Source organism: Carcharhinus amblyrhynchos, unplaced genomic scaffold (assembly GCF_965287045.1).
Source record: "Carcharhinus amblyrhynchos unplaced genomic scaffold, sCarAmb.v2.hapA scaffold_38, whole genome shotgun sequence".
NCBI classification, from domain to species: domain Eukaryota; kingdom Metazoa; phylum Chordata; class Chondrichthyes; order Carcharhiniformes; family Carcharhinidae; genus Carcharhinus; species Carcharhinus amblyrhynchos.
This window is the reverse complement of record NW_027649779.1, coordinates 8,060,391-8,073,634: the sequence shown is the minus strand read 5'-3', so window position 1 is coordinate 8,073,634 and position 13,244 is coordinate 8,060,391. Positions and strand designations below refer to the sequence as shown.

The 13,244-nt window shown below is 46.7% G+C and overlaps 2 protein-coding genes across 2 annotated transcripts in view; one reads left to right on the top strand and one right to left on the bottom strand.

The window, feature by feature from the left end:
• Window positions 1-489: 489 nt before the first annotated feature.
• The window catches only part of LOC145362451 (uncharacterized), a 59,530-nt gene continuing 46,775 nt past the window's right edge, over window positions 490-13,244 (top strand). Inside the window, 4 exon segments of the mRNA XM_080218471.1 lie at window positions 490-573; window positions 1,078-1,399; window positions 6,633-7,400; window positions 8,138-8,575. Of these exon segments, the coding sequence (XP_080074597.1) occupies window positions 6,990-7,400; window positions 8,138-8,575 (849 nt within the window). The 5' untranslated portion in view covers window positions 490-573; window positions 1,078-1,399; window positions 6,633-6,989.
• LOC145362484 (uncharacterized) overlaps window positions 11,195-13,244 on the bottom strand; it is a 36,494-nt gene continuing 34,444 nt past the window's right edge. Inside the window, exon 5 of the mRNA XM_080218497.1 lies at window positions 11,195-12,411. Within this exon, the coding sequence (XP_080074623.1) occupies window positions 11,466-12,411 (946 nt within the window). The 3' untranslated portion in view covers window positions 11,195-11,465. The remainder of the gene's footprint in view (window positions 12,412-13,244) is intronic.

Below are 13,244 nucleotides of genomic sequence, written 5' to 3'. Positions count from 1 at the left end.
GGCGCGGGCTCGTTGGGCCGAAGGGCCTGTTTCCCATGCTGTGTTGTTCTTTGTTTTAGACCATGACTCACTCAAATCAAAATGAAACCTAAACTGTGGTTATGGTGCACTGGATACTGACTGTATTATCATTACATTGGATCTAATGCTGTGTTCACTAACATACTGCAATGTGACTCTTATTATGTGAACAAACACTGTTTATGTTACACTCAGAGTCAGTCAGTGTTTTGCTGGGTTTTCTCTGTGCTCCATCTCCACTCTGATTGGACTGGAGCCTGTGTGTGTGTGTCATTGTTACACTGAGACTCTGTTATTATTGGACAAGCAGCAAGTCACCGTCACAATACTGGGCTGATTGACAGCGACGCAGACCAATGGGAAGAGGGGGAGGTGCTGGAGTACTGATCGGGAGCGTTCGGTCCTCCACCCAATAGGAGCGAACGGGGGCGGGGCCAGCTTTGACTGGAGCATGCGCAGTGTAAGTGATGGCGATGGAAATCGGCTTTTCTTTTGGGCTGGGAAATCTGTTAGAGGTGATTGGCGGTACGGAGAGAGCAATGGATCGCCCAGGTGGGTGAAAACGCTGCGTAAGCATGTGGTGTAAGTAGCAAATCGCGGAAGCGGTCTTCTCGGACCCAGTTTGTTCCGAGCGGGGCCGCAGCTCCTCAGGTTCGCGCCGGGTTAACGTTCGCCATCTTTATTGGGGCAATATGCAACGGTGCGCACGCGCGGTCGCCATGTTTGTAGAGGGCAATGATGTCATTGAGTGGGAGGAGCTTGTTCCCCATTGTTCAGAATGGAGACAACTTGTCCATCAAACTGCATCAACCCTCTGAGTCCCAATGTCTCACTGATGAGGCAGAGCGGTGACAGAGAAGGAAAAATAAAGGGAAATAAAAACAGAAAATGCTGGAAAATCTCAGCGGATCTGACAGCATCTGTGGAGAGAGAATAGAACGATGTCTCCACTCACATTGCCTGTACCTTTAAGACTTGATTACCTGTAAAAATTGGCATTCCAATCATTATTTTGTGAATTGAGTTTGTGTCTTTCTATGCCTTGTTTGTGAACAGAACTCCCACTCACCTGATGAAGAAGCAGCACTCCGAAAGCTCGTGGATTTTGCTATCAAATAAACCCATTGGACTTCAATCTGGTGTACTGAGACTTCTTACTGGGTTTACCCTAGTCCAACGCCGCCATCTCCACGTCAGAGAGAATAGAACCAACGTTTCGAGACTGGATGACCCTTAAAGCTTGTACATGTGTACAAAGAGCATGTAAACTTCAACACCTCCATGTACCTTTGTACACCTCTATCAATCTACTTTGCTCCAAGGAAAACAACCCCGATTTATCTTAAAAGAAAGACACTGCAACAAGGTAAAAGTGAAGGTAAGAGTTTTATAAATTTTCTTAAATAATTGGTACTCGAAATGTCAGCCTGTGGGGTTAAGTGCTGCACTTGTGAGATGTGGGAGATCTGTGATGCTTCCAGCGTCACAGATGACTACGTCTACAGGAAGTGCACCCAACTGCAGCTCCTTACGGACCGCATGGATAGGTTGGAGCAGCAGTTGGATGCATTTCGGAGCATGAAGGTGGTGGAAAGTGTCACAGTTAGGAGCTTTAGAGACATGGTCACACTCAAGGTGCAGGCAGATAGATGCGTGACTGCTAGAAGGGGCAGGCAGTCAGTACAGGAATCCCCTGTGGTCATCTCCTTCTCGAACAAATATACCGTTTGGATACTATTGGGAGGGGGTATAGCTTATCGGGGATAAATAGAGCAGCCAGAGACCTGGCACCACGGCTGGCTTTGTTGTTAAGCAGGGAGGTACAAAGACCACTACAACAATAATTACAAGGGGCTCTATACTTAGGGGTGCCGATAGGTGCTTCTGTGGATATGAAAGAGACTCCAGGATGTTGTGTTGCCTCCCTGATGTCAGGGTCCAGGAAGTCTCGAAAAGGGCAGAAAGCATTCTGAAACGAGAGGGTGAACAGCCAGTGGTCATGGTACATATTGGTACAAAGGTAGGACGAGGTCCTACAACAGCAGTTAAAGGAGTTAGGTAGTAAGTTACAAAGCAGGACCTCTTCGGTTGTAATCACAGGATTGCTCCCTGTGCCACCTATCCACTGTCATCTCTTTAAGTAACTCTCCCCAATTTATCAAGGCTAACTCACGCCATTCGTCAGCCCACTGGCCCAATTGATCAAGATCTCATTGCAATCCTAGATAACCTTCTTCACTGTCCACTATGCCAGCAATCTTGGTGTCATCTGCAAACTTACTAACCATGCCTCCTATATTCTCATCCAAATAATTAATATAAATGACAAATAACAGTGGACCCAACACTGATCCCTGAGGCACACTGCTGGTCACAGAGTTCCAATCTGAGAAACAACATCCACTCTCTGGCTTTTGTCATCAAGCCAATTTTGTATCCATTTAGCTACCTTATCGTGGATCCTGTAAGATTTAACCTTGTGCAACAACCTCCCATGCGGTACCTTGTCAAATGCCTTGCTAAAGTCCTTTTAATCTGTACAGATGCTGCCAGATCTGCTGAGATTTTCCAGAATTTTCTCTTTTGGCTTGCTAAAGTCCAGGTTGACAACATCAACTGCATTGCCCTCATCAACTTTCTTGGTTACCCCTTCAAAAAACTCAATCAAATCTGTGAGACACTCACAAAGCCATGCTGACTGTCCCTAATCAGTCCCTGCATTTTTAAATGCCTGTGGATCCTGTCTCAAAATATCTTCTAACAGCTTACCCACTGCAGATGAAAGGCTCACCAGCCTGTAGTTCCCAGGCTTTTCCCTGCAGCCCTTTTTAAAGGCACAACATTTGCCACCCTCCAATCTTCAGGCACCTCGTCTATGATTATCGATGATCCAAATATCATTGCTAGGGGACCCACAATTTCCTCCCTAGCCTCCCACAATGTCCTGGGATACTCTTCATCACGTCCAGGGGATTTATCCATCTTGATGTGCTTTAAGCCATCCAGCACCTCCTTCTTTGTTATATGTACACTCCTCAAGACATCACTATTTATTTCCTCAAGTTCCCTAACATCCATGCACAGTGTCAGCTATTTCTGTGGTGTAGTGGTTATCACACAGTAAGTCCTCAGTTCACAACCGAGTAAAAAAAAAAAATTCTTCTTGTAATTATAGGCCAGTTAGTCTTACTTCAGTGGTCGGTAAGTTAGTGGAAAAGGTCCTGAGGGATAGCATTTATGACCATTTGGAAAGATGCAGCTTAATCTGGGATGGTCAGCACGGATTCATGAGGGCTAAGTCTTGCCTCACAAATTTGATTGAATTCTTTGAGTAGGTAACTAAGTGTGTGGATGAAGGTAGAGCATTTGATGTTGTATACGTGGATTTTAGTACAGCATTTGATAAGGTTCCCCATGGTAGGCTCATGAAGAAAATAGGGAGGTGTGGGATAGAAGGAAATTTGCCCGTTGGATAAGTAACTGGCTATCTCATAGAAGACAGAGGGTGGTGGTAGAGGGAAAATTTTCAGACTGGAGGCCAGTTACCAGCTGTGTACCACAGGGAACAGTGCTGGGTCCTCTGCTATTTGTGACTTTTATCAATGACTTGGAAGAGGGGGCTAAAGGGGGGGTTAGTAAATTTGCTGATGATACCAAGATTGGTGGAGTAGTGGAAGAGGTGGAGGGCTCTTGCAGGCTGCAAAGAGACATTGATAGGATGCAGAGCTGGGCTGAGGTGCAAAGTGATTCATTTTGGTAGGACAAACTTGAATGCGGATTACAGAGTCAACAGCAGGGTTCTGAGGAATATGGAGGAACAAAGAGATCTTGGGGTTCATATCCACAGATCTCTGAAGGTTGCCAGTCAAGTGGATAGAGCTGTGAAGAAGGCCTGTAGTGTGTTAGTGTTTATTAACAGGGGGTTTGAGTTTAAGAGCAGTGGGGTTATGCTGCAACTATACAGGACGTTGGTAAGACCACATCTGGAATATTGTGTTCAATTCTGGTCACCTCGCTATAAGAAGGATGTGGAAACATTTGAGAGAGTGCAGAGGAGATTTACCAGGAAGCTGCCTGCTTTGGGGGATAGGTCTTATGAGAAAAGGTTGAGGGAGCTGCAGCTTTTCTCTTTAGAGCGGAGGAGGATGAGAGGCGACTTAATAGAAGTTTATAAGATCCTGTAAGAGGGCTTTACAAAAATAATCAGTGTCAGTACAGGATAGAAATTCAGAACAGGTAATTGTAATTTCTATGGAACATTCTTTCCTCTCTCATTCCCCAAAAGTTGTAAATCTCCATCCCACACACTCTCCCTCCATTCTCACCCTGCTGTATCTAATATTCACCCTCCCAATTCTCCTGAAGGTGCTGATTGACAGATCCACACTTCCTGTCCTGGAGTCACATAGCTGAAAATCTCCATACAGGCTGTCATACAGATATACATCTATATGACTGGACTAAAAATGTGTGGAATATATAGACTGGATCCACTTCCTTTCCCTTCAGTTGCTGCAAGTCCCCAATTTCCCCCAGAATGAGAAAAGAAATGGAAAGTGGAAAACATTGATTTCCTCCCAGATGCCCCCACCCAGATGGGTTGCATGGTAGCACAGTGTTTTAGCATTGCTGCTTCACAGCTCCAGGGATCTGGGTTTGATTCCTGGCTTGGGTCACTGTCCGTGTGGAGTTTGCACAGTCTCCTTGTGTCTGCATGGGTTTCCTTTGGGTGCTCCTGTTCCCTCCCACAGTCCAAAGATTTGCAGGTTAGGTTGATTGGCCATGCTAACAATTGCCCCTTCGAGTCCTGAGATGCATAGGTTAGAGGGATTAATGGGTAAATATGTAGGGATAAAGGGGTAGGGCCTGGGTGGGATTGTGGTGAGTGCAGACTCGATGGGCCGAAGGGCCTCTTTCTGCACTGAAGGGATTCTATGATCGTTTGTTGCACAGAGGAAGCTTTACTCTGAAGCTCATTGGCTAACATCCGCATTGTGACGTCACATTGGAGCCCGAATTAAATCAGCCAATAGGAATCACTGCCCCACGGTGATGTCTCCGGATTCCAGTGCGCACGTGCGCGGACCCGGGAGCCCCGCCCCCACCCACTGCTCCCCTCCCCCTCCCGGGAGCCCCGCCCCCACCCACTGCTCCCCTCCCCCTCCCGGGAGCCATGCCCCCACCCATTGTTCCAGTCTCCCACCTGGGATCCCTGCTGCACCCCTCCCCCTCCCGGGAGCCCCGCCCCCACCCACTGCTCCCCTCCCCCTCCCGGGAGCCCCGCCCCCACTCACTGTTCCCCTTCTCCTCCTCGAGCCAAGGTTTCCAGACAAGCGGCTGGCGGCTCCAGCCAGAGCGAGAAGCCGCTCGATGGTCTGCCCCTCCCCCCCCGGCCCAGGAGTGCGCATGTCCAAGGGAGAGGGGAACCTGTGCATGTGCGGGGCTGTGTCCACCTCTTCCGTGACCAGCAAGCTTAGATGGGAGAGTTGGAGGACTGGAAGAACTCTGGTCCTCCAGCCAATCACGGGCTTTGTGTGAGTGAAGATTGAGCTTCAGAAAATCTAAAACTTGCTGCTGTCTCCAACATTTGTGAGTAAAACACTTTCCTTCCCCCACCCCCTTTCCATTTCTTATTATTTCTAGCTCTGTAATATATTACTGTAGCCATATTATATATTTCCAGTCATAAACTCATTGCAGCACAGGCGTCTATTGGGCAACTCGAGTCATGGAATCCCTACAGTGCAGAAGGAGGCCTTTCGGCCCATCAAGTCTGCACTGACTCTCCAACAGAGCATTCTTCAGAGACTCTCTCCCTGCAGTATGACAGATTTATCCTGCTAATCTCCCAACCCACACATCCTGGGACACTAAGTGGCAATTGAGTAGGGCTAATCAACCTAACCTGTACATCTTATGGACAGTAAGAAGTCTCACAATACCAGGTTAAAGTCCAACAGGTTTATTTGTTACCAGGAGCTTTCGGAGCACTGCTCCTTCATCAGGTGAGTGGCCACTCACCTGATGAACCTGGTGTTGTGTGCCCACCACTGTCCACCTTCGACATCTCCACATCACCTTATAGACTGCAGATTGATTCTCTGCAGAACGAACCAATTAGTCCTTTTCTATCTCTCTATCAATATTCCTCTGCAAGTTTTATTTCCTTCAAGTGCCCACCCAATTTCATTTTGAAATGATTGAACATCTTCTGTTCCACCATCCTCATAGGCAGCGAGTTCTAGATATGTGCTCTCCCTACCTAAATATAAATCTTCCTCAAATCCCCATTCTACCACATCTCAGTTAATAATTACACTTTTATCCATTATTATAGACATCTATCTGGCAGCCTGCATGGAGATTTTCAGCTCTCTGTATCCAGGACGGGAAGCAGTGAGCATGGATCTGTCAATCAGACTCAATCAGCACCTTCAGGAGAATGGGGAGGGTGAATATTAGATACAGCAGAGTGAGAATGGAGGGAGAGTGTGTGGGATGGAGATTTACAGCTTCTGGGGAATGAGAGAGGAAAGAATGTTCCATAGAAACTAGAATTGTCTGTTCTGAATTTCTATGACACAGATGACTTTTATAAATTTGTTTTATAGGGGAACAGAAGGTGAGGATTTATATACAGAAATCTCAAACCAAACATCACATCAAGATCTGACAGAGTCACTCAATTCATCGGGACCTCAATATCATCGACCTTTGGATCTAGAAGGAGAAATGTTTCTCTGTTCTGTCTGCTTAAGGAGATTTTAAGCAACAGTGTGACTGGAAAAGCAGCGAGATGCACAAACACAGCTGAGTCAGAGTGTTCCAGTGCACTGAGTGTGGAAAGAGCTTTAACCAGTTACACAGCCTGAAAATACATCTCAGCGTTCACAGCGGGGAGAGACTGTACCCGTGTTCTGTGTGAGATTTAACTGTTAAACCTGGAGAGTCGGAAGGACACCAGCACCATGGAGAAACAGTGGAAATGTGGGGACTGTGGGAGAGGATTCAGTTTTCCATCTCAGCTGGAAATTCATTGGCGCAGTCACTCTGGGGAGAGGCCGTTCACCTGCTGTGTGTGTGGGAAGGGATACACTCAGATAATTGATTTACAGAGACACCAGCGAGTTCACACTGGGGAGAGGCCGTTCACCTGCTCTGAGTGTGGGAAAGGATTCACTCGGTTATCCAGTCTGCAGAGACACCATCAATTTCACACTGGAGAGAGACCTTTCATCTGCTCTGTGTGTGGGAAGGGATTCACTCAGTTAATTGATTTGCAGAGCCATCAGCGAGTTCACACTGGGGAGAGGCCGTTCACCTGCACTGAGTGTGGGAAAGGATTCAGTGTGGCATCAGGCCTGCGGAGACACCAGTTAGTTCATAAGAACATAAGAACATAAGAAATAGGAGCAGAAGTAGGCCATCTGGCCCTTCGAGCCTGCCCCGCCATTCAATAAGATCATGGCTGATCTGTCGTGGCTCAGTTCCACTTTCCCGCCCTCTCCCCATAACCCTTAATCCCTTCTCTTATCAAAAACCCATCAACCCGCTTCTTAAAAATATTTAGCGAGGCAGCCTCCACCACTTCAACGGGCAGAGAATTCCAGAGATTCACCACCCTTTGAGTGAAGAAGTTCCTCCTCAACTCCGTTCTGAACCGCCCCCCCTTTATCTTGAGGCTGTGCCCCCTAGTCCTACTGTCTTTTTTGAGCGGGAAGAGTCTTTCCACCTCTATCCTATCCATCCCATTCATCATCTTATACGTCTCAATGAGATCTCCCCTCATTCTTCTAAACTCTAACGAGTACAAGCCTAGTTTATTCAGCCACTCCTCATAGCTCAACCCCCTCAACTCCGGTATCAGCCTAGTAAACCTCCTCTGCACTCCCTCCAAGGCCAAAATATCCTTGCGCAGGTGCGGCGACCAAAACTGCACACAGTACTCCAGCTGCGGCCTCACCAATGCCCTATACAGCTGCAGCAAGACCTCCCTACTTTTATATTCAATCCCCCTCGCTATGAAGGCCAGCATCCCATTCGCCTTCCTGACCACCTGCTGCACCTGCAGGCTGGGTTTTTGCGACTCATGCACAAGGACCCCAAGGACCACAAGGTTCACACTGGGGAGAGGCCGTTCACTTGCTCTGTGTGTGGGAAAGGTTTCAGTCAGTTGCCCTACTTGCAGAGGCACAATGTCACTCACACCCAGGAGAGACCCTTTAAATGCTCTGACTGTGGGAGGGATTTCAAAAGCTCTCAGCTAATGATGTCCCACCAGCGCATTCACACTGAGGAGAGACCGTTCAGCTGCTCTCACTGCACAAAGAGATTCAGATCATCATCTGCCCTGCAGAAACACCAGCGAGTTCACACTGGGGAGAGACCGTTCACCTGCACTGTGTGTGGGACGGGATTCACTCAGTCATCCTGACTGCAGAAACACCAGCGAGTTCACACTGGGGAGAGACCGTTCACCTGCACTGTGTGTGGGACGGGATTCACTCAGTCATCCCGACTGCAGAAACACCAGCGAGTTCACACTGGGGAGAGACCGTTCACCTGCACCGTGTGTGGGATGGGATTCACTCAGTCATCCCGACTGCAGAAACACCAGCGAGTTCACAAGTCATAGTCATAGTTTCAGCCCATTGAGTCTGCACTGACAACACCATACTAAATTTACACTAATGCATTTTCTAGCACTTGGCTGATAGAGTTTGAACTGTCAAAACATTCAAGTGCTTGTCAATATGCTTTTTAAAAGTTCTGAGGTTTCCTGCCTCTACTACCCTCCCAGACAGTGAATTCCAGATTCCCACCACCTTCTGGGTGAAAACATTTTTCCTCACATCCCCCAAAACCTAAGCAATAGGGGAAGCATGTCAGCAATAGGGGGAGGAAGTGTCCGGATTCTATGGACAAATTAAATCCCATTGTGTCAGAGGATAAAATGGAATTTGCTGAAGTAAATGACAAACGTAATTAATGATTTTTTTATATGGAAAATGATTGGTTCACACCTAATGAAAGGCAGGAGAATTTGACATGAAGAATGTATAATTGATCTATCCTAAGCATTTACGTCAGTGTTATTGCAGAGATCAGAACGCTTCTCTTAGAGTTATTACACTGTCCGATAATGTTTCCCTTCGATCGTTGGTCAAATAAAAGATAAGTCTGTAAACTGGGACACTGGCTTTCGTGAGTCTTTGTATTGTCTGAAGGTTTTGGTAATACCTGGTCTCCAGTGGTAAAGCACCCAGTGTGTTGGGGACAATGAACTCAGAAGAATCATTCAACACTCAAGGATTCAGTCAACAAACCGTTTATTGAGTTACCATTACCACCTGTTAGATTGTTGTTCTTTATCTGGGGTTGAGGTGACAACAAGAGAATCTTCAGTTATTCCAAATTCCTCCCGGCTACATTTAAAATTTCCAGATTTAACTGGTTTGAATAAATCCACAATTATAAACTAAAATAGACATGAGTTTCTGAGCGATTTAAAAATAAATCAACTGATTGCTGAAAGGGTTAACTTTTCTACAGAGCCTTTTGTACAGAGCCTAAAGCAAGTGAGAAAAAAAAACTTGGCACTCAATTAAGGCATTTTACATGATTTTAAAAAAACTTTTCTAACAAAACAAACTCAATTTTAAAATTCATTATTCATTTTTTTGTTACATTCTTCAACCTAATTATTGTAATTTGATCAGTTATTGTTAGGGATGGGTAACTTTTGTGCTTTATAAACTCATTTTGTTAATTCTACATGGGCTCGGAGAATCAGAAGCCAGACTTCTTCATTCTTATCCTTATTTTCCTCTCCCACCACTCCCTCTGTTTTGCAGGAGGGTCGTGGGGATTCCAAATCTCATTTTATCATAAAAGTGAAATACTGCGGATGCTGGAATCTGAAACAAAAACACGAAATGCTGGAAAATCTCAGCAGGTCTGACAGCATCTGTGGAGAGAGAATAGAATCAATGTCTCAAATCTGAGCCATCGAAATGGCTCTATTCTCGAACCATTTTATTGATAGATTTTGTGTTCTTACTTTCCAAATGGCAGGTAAGTGACCTGTCTGGTACCCAATTGAGCTCTGATTTTTCACTGGCCATGATGGAGTAAGATAATAACCATTAGAATCTCTCAGAGGGTCCGCTTTTCAGTCCTGTGCTACTTGGAATATACCATCACTTCACTGACTATCGGGTCACAAATCAGTCACAGTTTTTATCACAAATTTAGGATAAATTAATTTAAACAATGCCTCAGAATGCTTCTTAATTTCTTATCCAACTACCTACCACTTTGTTGACTTGTTGGACCCCCCTTTTTACAGATTCGGGTATCTCAGCCACTGAACACCAGCCGGTCCTGGGATAAGTTTAATTCCAACTCATTCCCAGTAAATATTCTCACCAGGTCCTCCCCGGGGGCCCTGCTAAGCAGCTTTAATGGTCTGTAATTACAGAAACTGAGCTGTCACAGGAATGTGGTCAAGACAGTCCAGTCCCATAATGCCTCACATTCAATCTACAGTCCTTCCATTATAACAGAATATGTGTCTGTCTGTAGCTGCCTCGGCCATGGTCAACCCCAACACTGCCTTCCTGAACTGCTACAATGCCTGTAAATACACCCACAGTGCTGTTAGGGAGTGATTTCCAGCTACACGTTCCAGACTTTCACTAACTGTAGGTGGATACCAGATTGATATATTCCATTCAACCACACCCAAGCTGAGTTATCCCAATTATTGTCCAGGACAATATATGCACAATATCTTTACAACAGAAATTCAACATTCCCATTTGATTTCAGGTACTAACATATTCTGTTAGTTTGTTCTTTATTGTCGATGTCAGGCTGGGGTTGTTCCCCTTGGAGCAAAGGAGGTTGAGGGGAGATTTGAACGAGGTGGACAAGATTCTGACAGGTTTAGATAAGGTGGACAAAGTAAAGTTGTTCCCATTCGCTGATGGGACAGAGAGGAGGGGGACACAGATTTAAGATTTTGAGTCAGAGATGCAGGGGGAGGGATGTGAGGAAGAATATTTTGCTGCAGCGAATGGTATTGGCTCGGAACCCGCTCCCAACAAGGGTGGAGGAAGTGGAAACAATCTATTACAAAGGAAATTGGATGGGCATTTGGAGGTGTGGGGGGGGGGGGGGGGGGGTTCAGACAGAAATGCTGATTAAATATCCCTGACCTTCCTAACACCCTGTCACTCTGTGATCCTTATGAGATTTAAAACCAGTATTCACAACAAGACTCAAACAGCATCAGCCCACTGGAGGCAAAGTCATGAGTCCTGCCAGTCCAGCAGAAAGAAACCCTCTGACCCTCTCCAATGACCAACCATGAGAATGAACAAAATGCAGTCCTGGATGTAACTGAGAGCTGAAACAGTAACAGCAGAATCCAACGCTGAATATCACTCATGAACTTGTTGGTGTCTCAGCAGCTGGGATGAAACTCTGAATCCCTTCCCACACTGAGAGCAGATGAACGGCCTCTCCGCAGTGTGAACTCGCTGGTGTGTCCGCAGGTGGGATAACTGAGTGAATCCCTTCCCACACTGAGAGCAGGTGTATGGCCTCTCCCCAGTGTGAACTCGCTGGTGTATCTGCAGGCTGGATGACCGAGTGAATCTCTTCCCACACTGAGAGCAGGTGAACGGCCTCTCCCCCGTGTGAATTCGCTGGTGTATCTGCAGGTGGGATGACTGAGTGAATCCCTCCCCACAATGAGAACAAGTGAACAGTCTCTCCCCAGTGTGAATTCGCTGGTGTCTCTGCAAGATGGATAACTGGTTGAATCCCTTCCCACACTGAGAGCAGGTAAATGATCTCTCTCCAGTGTGAACTCGCTGGTGTATCTGCAGGTGGGATGACTGAGTGAATCCCTTGCCACACTGAGAGCAGGTGAATGGTCTGTCCCCAGTGTGAACTCGCTGGTGTCTCTGCAGGCTGGATGCTTGACTGAATCGCTTCCCACACTGAGAGCAAGTGAACAACCTTTCCCCAGTGTGAATTCGCTGGTGTCTCTGCAAAGTGGATAACACAGTGAATCCCTCCCCACATTGAGAGCAGGTGTATGGTCTCTCTCCAGCGTGAATTCTCTGATGTGTCCGCAGATTGGATAACTGGTTGAATCTCTTCCCACACTGAGAGCAGGTGAACGGCCTCTCCCCAGTGTGAACTTGCTGGTGTCTCTGCAGGGTGGATGAGTCAGTGAATCCCTTCCCACACTGAGAGCAGGTGAACGGCTTCTCCCCAGTGTGAACTTGCTGGTGTTTCCGCAGGGTGGATGAGTCAGTGAATCCCTCCCCACACTGAGAGCAGGTGAACCATCTCTTTCCACTGTGAACTCGCTGGTGTCTCTGCAGGCTGGATGACCAACTGAATCCCTCCCCACACTGAGAGCAGGTGAACGGCCTCTCCCCAGTGTGAACTCGCTGGTGTGACTGCAGGTGAGGGAATCGAATGAATCCCTTCCCACACTGAGAGCAGGTAAACGGCCTCTCCCCAGTGTGGCTGCGCCGATGAGCATCCAACAGAGAGGGGACACTGTATCTCTTTCCACAGTCCGCACATTTCCATGGTTTATGCATGGTGCAGGTGACCCTGCCTCTCGCTTGGGTGGACAATTAGTTGAAGCCTCGTCCACACACACAATACGAGGATAGTCTCTCCCCGCTGTGAATGGTGTGATATTTATTCAGGCTGTGTAACTGGTTAAAGCTCTTCAGTCAGTGCACTAGAACACTCTCACTTGAGTGTGGCAGTGTGTAGATGCTTTTTCAGTCACACTGATGTTTAAAATCTTTTCAAATCTCCTTCCAGATTCATTGGCCAATGATATTCAGGTCCCAAGGAATATGACTCTGCCAGATCTAGACCTGATGTTTGAGATTTCAGCCTGTGATTCCGCTTTCAATATCCTGTAAAACAAGTTGACACAAGTCATCAGTGTCAGTACAGGATCAAAATTCAGAACAGACAATTCTACTTTCTATGGAAATGTTTTCCTCTATAATTCCCCAAAAGTTGTAAATCTCCATCCCACACTTTCCCTCTGTTCTCACTCTGCTGTATCTAATATTCACCCTCCCAATTCCCCTGAAGGTACTGATTGAGGCTGATTGACAGATCCATGCTCACTGCTTCCTGTCCTGGACACAGAGAGCTGAAAATCTCCATGCAGGCTGCCA